This window comes from Cryptomeria japonica, chromosome 9 (assembly GCF_030272615.1).
Source record: "Cryptomeria japonica chromosome 9, Sugi_1.0, whole genome shotgun sequence".
NCBI classification, from domain to species: domain Eukaryota; kingdom Viridiplantae; phylum Streptophyta; class Pinopsida; order Cupressales; family Cupressaceae; genus Cryptomeria; species Cryptomeria japonica.
This window is the reverse complement of record NC_081413.1, coordinates 213,956,871-213,969,855: the sequence shown is the minus strand read 5'-3', so window position 1 is coordinate 213,969,855 and position 12,985 is coordinate 213,956,871. Positions and strand designations below refer to the sequence as shown.

Sequence of the window (12,985 nt, the reverse complement as noted above, 5' to 3'; positions counted from 1 at the left end):
GATATTGTTTGTAACTGCTATTTGAAAGAAGATCTCGGTTAAGCTAATTGATTCTTGATCTTATCTTTGGGGGCTCAACCATAAAATATAATGATTGTTTCCTTTGATGAGATTACCATCATGATGTTGTAAAAACCCCATTGTTGGTTAACAGTACGGGGATAGATCATTCTGGGAAATAAGGATGGGAAGCATGTTTCATAATCATATTCTACTCTATATCGAGCTTCTTATGCATTTAAACAGCAATGAAAGCATCGATTTGTATTATTAAATACTTGCAAAGCAATTCATTTTCATGATATCGAATATAGCTAGTTATGCGGTCGATCCATTAAGCGGATAAAATCTTTTTGTTATCAATGATTTGGAAAGGTCATGTAGGATTATGATTTCATTCAATCTGTATATAATAATAATAAGGGCAATATCGAATTCTTTATGGTCAAACCAAAAGAGGCCTACGCCTTGATCATGTAGTCAAAATGTAATGAGTCTGCAACAAAAGACTGACTCATATTCGAGTTGTCGATCTATTTTGTCAGACCATGTAAGGTCGATCTATAAAGAGAAGATTGTTTTTTTTGTTCTATTAATAAGTGTTCTCTTAATTTTTTTTAGATTCGATTGTGTATGTATATGAAAAAGAATTTTAAGGAAATGAAAAATAAGTGTTTGCAAGCCAATAGTTCATATGGAATCGATCTGTATCATGCATTTTGAATAGCCGATATGGCTAGAATCCATATCATGTATTTGAACAACTGATATGGCTGGAGTCTGCATCAAGTATTAGTAACACTGGATAAGGCTCGATTGATAACATAGATAAAGATCAAACAATTTCAGTATTATAAAGAATCATGGAAAATGATAAAAGTGTATAGAACATTAAGACTAAGGGAGCACAATGCGAGTATGCATGTATGTGGAAGGATGTACATACATGCACATTCACATTATGTCAATTAAGGAGATAAATATATGCATGTATACGTGTGTGTGCATGGATGCATACACATGTACACATGCATAATACCAAGCTATCACCGACATCGATATAGAAGAATATTTTATGTCATGAAGAGAGTCAAACCTCTAGAATAGTACTAAAACTTACATAATGATTATTTAACATTGAATCTAATGGTTGACTTAATACATCCTAGAGTCTAAAGTAGTCACCTCTAAGTAGTAGACATAATGCAGTTGGCATGTCCCAGTGGTTAAACCTACTTAGTTAGGTGAACCCGAACTTGAATCAAAGATGAACAAGTCAAGTAGGATGGTGAACATTGACGGCGGATATAACATGCTCGTAACTTTATAAACCTTGACCAAGATGGCACAAATTTTTGCATATGTCCATCAGTTCACATGAATCAAATACACTTCTTAGTCAAAGGTCATGCTATTTAGGAGGTACCTATAGAGTATGACCGACTAGAGTCATGTAGGTTCTAAACACCAAGTTCAAATGTCAATGAGGCCTAGTCTTGTGTCTACATCCGTGAAATGTAGAGCCACTTCCATATTGAAGGTATGGGGGGGATCGCCAAGTCTATGGTTGGAGGAAAAGCACCCTAATGATGCTCTCCCTCTTACAAATTAAGTCAAGACTTGTATGAAAATTCCAAACTGGAAAGTAAACCTTCAGTAAATTCTAACCCTCTTCTATTTAATGCATTTTATTTTATGCAAATAGAAAGTGCCACTATACTAATTATTTGTTATTTCATGCAAATGAAGATAGATTACGTTTATAATCTTGTTTTAGATATTTTTAGAAAAGTTTCAAAAAAATAGATAAATGCCAACATGGCAGTTATATTGTTTGTGAGAATTAATGTATTTTGTCTTTGATTATATTATTGTATCAATTAGCATGTTACAAATCTCTCTTGATATTTGCTTTGGACACCTAGAAAATAGAGGCTCAAAGGTTGAGATAAATTGATTTAAGTGGTTTGAATCAAGATGGTTTTAAAATAGGCCACATGTTTGAGCAATGTATATAGTAGTTGCAAGTTACTTTCAACAATGCATTAAATGTCTATCAATTAGCATGTTACAAAGCTCTCTTGATAATTGCTTTGGACACCTAAATAATAGAGGCTCAAAGGTTGAGACAAATTGATTTAAGTGGTTTGAATCAAGATGGTTTTAAAATAGGCCACATGTTAGAGCCATCTCTATATTAACTCTGCAAGCTACTTTCAACAATGCATTAAATGTCAAAACAAATATAGAATGAGTTCATGATTCAAGAAGGATCTATTAGGATTTTGGGTGATGATTTAAGACACTACCATTATGCTTGTAAAAATATAATAGGTGAGAGTGATTATGTTATTAAAGTGACTTTGTTCGTTACAAAAGAGTTATTGAAGATTGCTCATGTTATGCAAGTGTTAAAGGAGCACATATAATGTTGCTAATGTACACATCATTGGTTAAGTGTATGTTGGCAAGAAAATAAAAAAAAAATTATTATTGACCAAGCATTGACTTGGAAAAGGGTTACATTTATTTATCTTTTACCTATATGGATTGTGCTAGGGCATCAAAACACCATAGGAAAGAGACTAATATTGTGTACAAATACTCTCTTTAGCTTTTGTGAGTTTATAGTTATAGAAGCACATAGTGAATGGTAAATTGTTATATTCCTTCTTGGTGACCATTAGATTGTGAAGGATAGGTGTTTGAGTGGTTCTGCGAATGAATAGATAATTGCAAATAAGCACCAATCCTCTTCCATTGTACCCATCTACCTTCTTTAGAGGTTGTACATTCAAAAGTTTCAACTAGCCTAAGAAGTAATCCCTTAGCAAATTCAAATAGACAATGGAGTTGTATAGTTATTATGTCTAAAAGAGCAAAAAGAAGGCAAGGGTATGTCTCCAAGAAACCATTGTAATTCCATTTTTCCCATTTTAATATATTTTTTGTGTTTACTTAATTATTTATTATTCTTGTTATTCAAATTATGTAATATTGTGGGTATTTATCCTTTGAGAAGATATTGTTGAGAGTTCTTAGAGAATTAATCTAAAAATTATATAATTAGTGAGTCATTAGAGATTTTAAAAAATGAATTATTTGTAGGTTGTAAAGTCAATTAAAAGGTGTAAGTTTAATAGCATTTCTCACTATAATGCAAACAAACATCATCCAACTTGAAGCACGAAAATTCATATGTACATTTTAATTTAAAAATGAAGTAAAGTAGTAAAAAGTGACATTTCCAATATAATCTATGCATTTTTTTAAAACTCTCGTTATTGTTTATTTACTAAAAACATATGATTACAAATACAACCCATTTTTTAAAACATATTTTTCCTTGTATTGTTTGCTTGCATTCCTAGTAAAACCAATTCAAAATATAAATTTTGGTAAATATAACTTTATTAAATAAATATTTTAAGTTTGATATGTAAAATGTGATATAAATGCATTTCATGTTGAATATTTATCATAAATAGAAAATGAATTGTATCTCAGCAGCCATTCACTCTTCTAATGTACTATATTCTTTTAAATCATCTTAATACATTTTAGTGCTTTAATTTAAGAAAACAATCAATCTTATATTTGGATTTTGATTACTTAATAGTAGTGAAGATAATTAAGAAAATTTAAAATACTGATTAAAAATACTATAAAATCTGTGTTTTAAAACTACATTTATAAATTTGTAGCAGAGGGTTATCAACCTCCCGAGTCCTTGCGAAACGTGGAGGTGGAAAGAATTCAAATATTACCACCGGTGGTGTTAAGGGCATGCAGGGACCGGAGAGATTCGAAGAAAGAAAGTGCTTCAAAGAACAACACAACTTCAGCTAGAGATGTGGCAGGGCCATCTTCATCTTCCGCTGTCAATTTGGAATGCGAATATATCGATCGAAGCCTTATGGAAGAATGAGATAAATTCTCTAGCGGTTGCGTTTGGTATTAGGTTTTAGTTTGTTCTGCCCTAAGTAGGATTGGCAGGGATTTTGTTTTAACTAGTAGTCTATGGGTCATGGTGTTTTATGCCTTCTGTCAGCAATAGCGTATCAATTACAGATAGGTTAAGGACATAGCCTGGAAAGGGCTACAATCTATCTTGTATGGTATTACAGGGGTGGTTCTTGCGAACACCCAATTTTGACCTTTTGATACCATATATCTCTGCGAAGACTCAGTTGGGTTCCAGAATATCAACTGATAAACTCATATAGATTACATAATTTATAAGTTGTCATATACTGATGTTTATCGCTCTAGTTAAATATGATATGGTTTTACAACAGAAATTTTGAGAGTATTGATTTATAATATAGTAGCATGAAAATGGGTATGCAGGACTGTCATGAATGCTGTAGCCTTTAAGTGCAATAGAGTTTCTTAACATGCATTGGCAAACTTTGCTTTCTGCTAACATCCTTTTCTAGCATAGCAGCTGTTTGCATCAGGTTTTTAAGTTATGACGGGATAAATGAAAAATTTTACATGTAATACAGGGGTATTCAGGTAAGGTTAATTTGCATCAATCTTTTCAATTCCGGCCTCGCCCTGTTATCAATCAAAGAAAAAAAAAAAAAAAACTACCATTATAAATTTATAAAAAGATATTTCAATTTTTTTTTTAAATATTATTTATGTGAAGTAGAAGTGGTACGAACATTGAATCTTCCAAACAATTTCTTAAAAACCATAAATTACCATCAAAGTGATGCTACATATAATTCCAATAGACACTAATCCTTAAAACCTTTGGCCTGCATCTATTTTTACAGAATTAATCCATTATTAATACATTTCTATTTTCAATTGGTAATGCTTAATTTTAAAGGTTATACAATGTGCTGAATTTGCAGTAGCATTCCATAGCAGAAACTTTGCAAATTCAAAGATCATTTCTAAGCTCTTGAAGTTTTAAAGAATGAGGTAAGAAAAACCAATATAGATAGACTCGGCTCAAAAGGAGAAGCAGGCCAAAACAAAAAGGATGGAAATGATGGAACTAAGTAAGAAGAGGCCTTATATTGCAGGTAAAGGAAGACAAGATACCAAAGCAAGCTGATGAGATCAACAAAAGCTATTTAAGTAATAGCGCAGAATAAACCAGGAAAAGAAATGATTTCTTATTCTAAAAAGTGAAAAGCAGATCCTGGACAACCTCTGTAGAGGAGAAGAAAAAACAAGGCAATTGAATTACGAGAACATAAATCATTGCTTAATAGAAGAAGGCAAACAAACTTAAAATTCTACAAGAACTGAGAAAGATGTAACTTAGAGGCCTTTCCTTGTGGATGATCATATTATGATCTATGGTGAATACATGAAAGGTTCTTTCTTTTCTTCTCTGTATATATACTGATAGAGAGACCTAGAAGCCCCTTAGAGTCACGTCACCAGGTTCTTCTGTTTTGAGTCCCATTGCAGGACAAACGGGAGAGAGAGAAGGACCCCATACAGTTGGACCAAGGTACAGGCCCTGCTGCTTTGGGTACCCCATACCCCAGCCAAACCATGTCCAGCTGCTCCCAGAAATCCATGTCCAGGGGCATTAAAAGAATGCGTAAAATATTCCATTAAGTGCTTATTTTACATTAAAACATGCTTGCTGATCCTAAAACAACCTAAAAGGTCATTACCGATATATACTGTTGTAATGTCCCGTTGCTTATTTGCATGGCTGTTAGAGAACACAGTAGGCTGATTGTATGTTATCATTGGCTAACCCAGCATGTCAGTGTAAGGGAAGCTTATCTCATTGTTCGTGAATCTGCAGTTTTGTGTGTAGAGGAAATGTTATTACACTGCAAAGCAAAAGGCACGGAACAAGCAGAACACGAGAATTCAGTAGAAGACATTTTAAAAGACAGAATGGAGTCAAAGCCATCATTTCCAAACCAGCAAAGTCTGATGATGAACCAAATAAAAATCCAGCAACACATTGTCTGAACTTGAAGTACTACTACAACGCAAACAAAATTAGCATAACCTACTTAGTGTACTTTCCGAGATCACAAGATTATGCCATCAAATGCTTTGACCAATTATAAGAATATGCTGGGAAAGGTGAAAACTTCCCTTTCAAAAGAACTTACAAAGTGGCATACTGATGCCCAAATATATAATGAATCGCAAGCATACAACAGGGAAAGGCTAAGTCAATCAAAGACTATAGCTGAAGAATTCTAAGAATCTCCAACCCCATTAGGGGAAAGCTTAAAGTAACGAGACTTTGTGAATGGACTCTGCAAGTTACTCAAACATTTGAATTATTTATTTATTTTTATTAAATTTAGATATATAATATTATGAGATATATTTTTTGGCAAATTATGGTGTAAATAATTTATATTTTTTTTCAAATTATGAGTATTTCAAAACATTTTTAATATTTGACAGATAGACAAACAGACAGACAGACAAAAGATGGATAGACAACTAGATAGACTGATAGACAGATAGATAGTTGTGACTGTACCCAAGGGTAGAAAAAAAAATTGCCATCCCAGCATATCCAAACCCAAACCATACCTAAACTAACAACTAAGCCTTTAGAATCATATAAATTTATATGATTATATAGACATACACATACACATACACATACACATATATGTATACACATACACACATATATGTATATGCGTATGTATTAATATATTTATATGCATATGCATGTATATAAATACGTATGTATGTATGAAGAGATGGATGGATGGATGGTTGTACCCAACTTGAGTAAAAAAAATCACCATACTAACATAATACCCAACCGGCAACTTAGCCTTAGAGTGATCACATATTATTTGTGTTTCTTCTTCCAAGATGTAATTGAAGTTTTCTCCATATAAGCAACGAACTTCTAAAGAATTGGTTATTGAAATCTTAAAAGTCCGTAAAGTTAAATGCACAAACACCTTATCGTAAATATTTAACTAATAACTCATTATTTTCTAGAAAGTTTACCTAGCATAAATATTAAAATTAACTAATAACTAATTATTTTCTATAAAATTTACTAACCATAAATCTGTCAACTAATAAGTCGTCCTTTTCATTACAATCTGTAAGAAAACTTGTAAGGAATACAGATCTTCCAAGCCATTTTACTTTAAAAAATGTTACCAGATCCAGAGGCTGTTGTGGAAAACAGCTAGCATATTCAAATGAGTCAACTAGATAAAGCCGAAGTGTTTTAAAGCCTCTCTTCAAGGGGAAAAAAAATTAATGTTCTAGGAAGATTTGATAGGGTCCGAATACAATTAGGCTGAAAGGAAATTGGAGGACATAAAAACAGAACGACTTCTCTCTTCTGTAACTCTTTCTTGATTAGTGATGTCTACACAAAAATGACATTGTTTCTGCATCTATCTATGAACACAAGGACTCTAGACTTTTCTCCTCTCTTAATCTATATCTATATTTGAAATATCCACTACTTTGATTTAAGCAAAGCTGTTATGAAAAGTACACCATGGCTTCTTCTATCTTCTATAACTCTATATCTGCTTGTAAACTATGCACTATTTTCGTGTAAGCAAAAAATGTGACAATGAGATTGCTCTTTCATCTATACCATAATACATGAAGTACCTTTATAAGGGTAAAAAAAAATGATGTTACATGCACAATAACTAATAAGATAAGATATCTACAGTAACAATAACTGAATTTGAGTTCATAGGGCTCCGAGAAGAATACAATGATCATCGTATATACCATAGATATATCCATTTCCTTCTTATTATTTAATAGAGAAGATAATTTTTTATCTTTTCTATTTATATTACAGTAAGCAATTGTTTCCTCATTCAACAAGTTAGCATTTGTAAGGCTCGAAGAAGAAACAACAATCCTTACGTATATCATAGATATATCATATATGATATATCCATTTCCCAGCCAGGTAAATTGGTACTTGAATCTTGTGTCACTTCAATTGAACAAGGCGGGAATCATAGACCTCAGGCTATTATGTCCACGAGTTATTCCATCTACTGTTTGAGTTGAGCACTCAATAGATTTGAAAACAATAATGATTTCCACATATACTTGGACGAAACATTTATGGTACTCATAATTGAATATGAATTGACAAGACTCAGAAATCAAAAGCTAATCCACATTTATACACTCTGGAGTTCAAGCTCAGATGTTAGAAATTAACTAAGGGTGTATGGACAAAGACAATCATGTTACCAGGGGATTACATCTAATTGCAAGAAGATTCAACTCTGGCTCTACGAATTATAAAATCTGAATCATCTCACATCTGACTCTGCATCACAAGGTTTTATCCTAGAATAAAGGTAAATTAAAACCTACTCTTCATCATAAGTTAATAAGTGCAATCTTACTTATCTGTCTAGTCATGCCAGCCCTAGATGTCATAAAGGCACAATTAGATGCAAACTTTAAGGGCAGTCACCTATGAGAGATGAGAGATTTTGTAGTTAGTTACACACTTTGTAGAGCTTTGATGTATATCTCTTCTTATCTTTTACACTAAGGGGAAACATTAGCAGGGAAGTTGGGTCCATGCTTGTACCCACATCTCCTGGTAACCATATTTATGGGCAATTTTGCAGTAATTTTATTCATCTGCTCCTCTATCTTATTGCAAAATGACATCCCTGATACCTATCCCAAGTGTCCAAGTGACTATGGTAGAGAATCTTTAGCAGTGTACTGAATGGTAATAGAATAGGGAAAACCTATACACTAAATGCATCAGCAAGCATTTGCAATTGGTTTGTTTGTAAATATGCTCTCACTAAAGTCCAAAATAAAAGGTAAGATTACTTCCTACTCAGATCCATGGATCTGACCTTGGAGTGATGTGTTGTTTGCTGCGCTGCAGAGGCTTTAATAATATTTGAACTGTTGGTACAAACATGGCCACTTTGCCCTCAAATTTTACCGTGCCTTTAAAGGCCTCAATGAAGCATGCTGACCACCCCATTGCACCTGTTCACTTGATCACACCAAGGTGTCAAAGTACCACCCTCCAGATCTGCATGCAGTTTCTACTCTTAATGAGCATCTTTATGCAGCGATACCTTGCTCCGTCCCTCTCAATTCCGCTTGTCCATGCCCTTCAGCTAATCTCTCTAGCACTATCTCTTTTCTCCTTAGAAAATAGCATTTACAATATGATAAGAGTAATCTAATTAATAATCTATCTTCACACAAACTGGATGATAATGCACTATCTAAAGGTTAAAATATGCTATTCCATGTAACGATATTCCCTGGGAGAACATTATGTTTGGATAGAATGCATGGGAAAGGATCTACACAACGACAGAAGATTTAATAAGGCAGGACTGTATCATTGCTTTGTGGACAGTGAAACCACCCGAGATGAATGTTCCAATGGAAGAGCTCCACACAATCAGAAATCTGAGGGCAATGTCAGGTTTGGTGATTGCAAAGGGAAATAAAGGTAATGTTGTGGTGGCTATGGACAGATCTAAGTATGTAAGAAAAATATAAGAACATCTATTTAACTGTGTCTGTTGCAAACAGCTAAGCCAGAAACCAGTAAAGATGGTAACGCATGTTTAAATGCCATTAAGTTTATTCTTTCCATGAAGATCTGAAGTAATATTTAGTGCCTAGCAGTGTTAATGATGTTGAAAAAGCCATTAAGTTGTCTTCTCTCACCAAAGATCTAAAATAATACTTGCTGCCTAGGCGAAAAAAACTACAAGAATTTCAGACAGACCCGACTACACAATATGAATGCTCCCCTGGACAGATTGTTCATACAGGTCACTCCCCTACTTCTCTTTTGGCAGCTTTTCTTGCTTGCTAAGAACTTCAACCATAAGTGAGAAAAACAGATTCTTTAATTTAAAACTCAAAGGAATTTGTACAGTTTGTAATGTACAAAAAATTAGCGGTAATAATATTGTCATTAATGAAGTCTCACTCTTTACAAAGATTCCTCTTTATGGAACTATCCATCTTATTAGAGAGGGAATGATGCAGAAACTGCTAGCTTAGCAGAGTTGTGCCTTAAGTTCCACAATCTTTCCATTTCAGGAGAGTTAGCTTGAACAATTACAGGGTAGCAATGGGTCAACTTTGTCAACAGTCGTTGCCAACATAAATACTAAAAGATCCGAAGCTCAGGCTGATTTCCTTTCATCTACAAGACTAAAAACGTAAATTGTGGAAGCAGTTTGTGAATGATTCTAATGTTAACTAGCTTCATGGAAAACAAAGTTTTAGGCATTCCACTCTTGTTTAAACTGCATTGACCCAACATCTATTTCACAAGAGAATTAGAAGACAGCGAAATTTTACCTTTCCACCAAGAAAAGGTGAGGGTTCACCAGCTCACCAAGTATACAAGGACAGCAATCATACGTACCTCCATCTCCAGGCCTCCTCAGACCACCATTTCTCACAAGAAATTGGGGTTCTAAATTCTCTCACATTTAGGGTGTTTTGGATCTCAGATGTGGACCACTTAGAGTAAAGAAACATCGACTTGTTCAAAATATGCAGATAAATGGGATCTGGTGTGAGGCAAATTAAGCAGGGTCTTCAATGATGTGGAAACACATATGACTAATAAGGAGTGACATAAGAAGGGCAAATTATAGCCAAAGCCTTTCTATCTTACACTAAGGAGCCTCCTTCGAGTTGGATAAAATCTTGAGGAAGGATAAGGTAAATTCCATATTCATACGATAAAATAAGATTGGTAGCACTCTTGGGTTCATAAAAGATACCTTGGGTGTTATCACATAAATTGTTTGTGAGGCCACTCTTACACAGGGTAAACAGGAAGATCCTTTCGACTCACATTCAAGAAACGTTGCCTAGATAATCACAAGAATCGAACTAAGTGTCAGAATCAGCATTCAGATTTGGAAATATCCTACTAAACAGGAAGCCTAATGCTTCACCGAGAACCATCTTGTATGTGCTCAACACACTCAGATGTTAATTAATTGATTAATTGGTTTATTAACCATAATATGATTTTAATTAATGCATTCATGATAAAACTCTCAATATTGTGACAAGGTATTAATTAGTGGGATATCATTTAATGATGATTTCTACTCTTCATTGTAATTCGTCACCGGATAATAAAAATAAGGAGCTCGCTCTGCTTTCTTCTCATGATGAACCGCGATGTGTGATTCAAAAAGTGGAGTTTTTATTATTTTGTATGCAATTTCTCGGGGAGGCTTTTATGTCTTAAATTCCTAGTGGTGAAATAACAAAGACGCAGTAGTATATGCTACTCCAGACATTATAGAAAACACTGTAATAAGTAAATCACAAAATTATTTCAATTTCCTGATTTTCATCATGGTATTTTCTCTCTGTGTTTATTCTATCGAAAGGTGAATCTAGTTTCTTTGTACCCTGTTGTTTATTCTATTGAAATCTGTACTGTAGAGATTTCTAACAAAGCAAAACTCAAAAATAAAGATACACTGGTTGTTACATAATCACCTCAAACATTTATTGAAATCCTTTTACTAAACAATTTTAGAAACAGATCATAATGAGGCAAAACCCCAGCTGTTATGAAATTATTACATTGATGAGCCAGAATCGACTATAATTACACCCTATAAACGTCCACAGTACTACTTCTTGAGGAGAAGGGGACCCACATTGTCGCCAGTTTCCTTGTTATGTTTAACATGGCTTCCATCACAAAGAGGAAATGTACCAGATCTCCAGCACCTAGATTTAATGCACTCAAACATAAACAAAACCAATCGGCCCAACAGATATTTTTCTCACATATTAATAAACCCATCAAACTAATACAGACTTTCCACACAAATAACAGAATCCACAAAAATAAATTACCTGCAATAGGCAGTTAGTGGCTTAGAGAGCTCAGCAACAGGAACATTATCAACCACTTTGGGTTCCTCCTTTCGTATAGATGGATTAATGGGAGTGGCCTGGGCTCTTGGCACATTGAGAGAGATCCTGCGAGAAGACTTTGAGAGAGAAATAGAACTGGACTTTCCGGCTAAGGGTTTGGCGTAATAGCCATTGGCAAGGCTTGTTACCAGCATGGCCATTCTTTAGCGATGTATGAGCGAAGATTTGGATATCAGAAACGTGGTTTTTATCTTGTGGGCAGCACAAGCTTGTTAGCGATTCGTAGCCCGAAAAGGTGTCCAAAAATCTGATGCTGTGCTTGTTGATGACGTGTTCTGATCGCCACCATACGATAGAATTGTGTTTTGATTTTAGGTAGCTTTCCCCTTGAGATTCTTCTCTCTATGTTTTGTTTGTTATAGGCTCCAGGCTTGCCTCGATACAGTTAAATCTGACGCGCCAGTTGAAAAAAAATTATGGCCCTTCGCGTCCTCTGAAGCTACATTGACGGTTGACTTTCCTTAATGATGTCGAAGGTCAATTAGAAAAAAAAGAAAAAAAATTGGTCTATTTTTTTTTTGCATACATATGTGCAATGCATGAGGTCAATTGGTAGGCCATTTAAAAAATGTTGTTATTTGTGAGATAAAGGTATCACTGAAGAAGTGATAGGTTCGTTTGAATCAACTATGAATCCGCTTACAGGGATCAAAACATGATTGAAAAGAAAACGTTTGAATTAGAAAGATAATCAAACTTCATCACAGACAAGCTCATATTATGTTTGTTATAAGGAGAGAAGGGGGGGTGTGAGAGAAAAGATGGGTAAGCGGGTAGATATTTGGGATAGAGATAGAGACAAAGGAGAGGGAGAGATAAAAAGATTTAGAGTAGAGAGAGAGAGTAGAGAGAGAGAGAGAGGTGGAGAGAGATGGAGATAAAGGGAGAGATAGAAATAGAGGAAAATAATTATAGCTATATACATTTAAGAAGAGAGAGAGAGAGGGAGAGAGAAGGGGGGGTGGGGGGAGAGAGAAATAGATAGAGAGAGATTGAGGAAGATGGAAAGATAGGGAGATAGAGAGGCAAAGATAGACAGGTATAGAGTGAGAGG

The 12,985-nt window shown here is 34.3% G+C and overlaps 2 protein-coding genes across 3 annotated transcripts in view; one reads left to right on the top strand and one right to left on the bottom strand.

The window, feature by feature from the left end:
- LOC131044535 (protein HAPLESS 2) overlaps positions 1-3,928 on the top strand; it is a 348,241-nt gene extending 344,313 nt beyond the window's left edge. Inside the window, exon 19 of the mRNA XM_057977882.2 lies at positions 3,705-3,928. Coding sequence (XP_057833865.2) covers positions 3,705-3,928 — 224 coding nt within the window. The remainder of the gene's footprint in view (positions 1-3,704) is intronic.
- Positions 3,929-5,172: 1,244 nt separating this feature from the next.
- LOC131044534 (CDGSH iron-sulfur domain-containing protein NEET) lies at positions 5,173-12,262 on the bottom strand. 2 transcript variants are annotated; one of them, XM_057977881.2, is made up of 2 exons: positions 11,851-12,262; positions 5,173-5,776 (listed from the first exon to the last, which is right to left on the bottom strand). In XM_057977881.2, the coding sequence occupies exons 1-2, from the start codon at positions 12,069-12,071 to the stop codon at positions 5,728-5,730; spliced, it is 270 nt and encodes an 89-aa protein (XP_057833864.1). In that variant the 5' UTR covers positions 12,072-12,262; the 3' UTR covers positions 5,173-5,727. The 2 variants fall into 2 exon arrangements, with proteins under 2 accessions (XP_057833864.1, XP_057833863.1); XM_057977880.2 differs by lacking the exon at positions 5,173-5,776 and adding an exon at positions 11,470-11,721 and having other exon boundaries at positions 11,851-12,246.
- Positions 12,263-12,985: the final 723 nt, after the last annotated feature.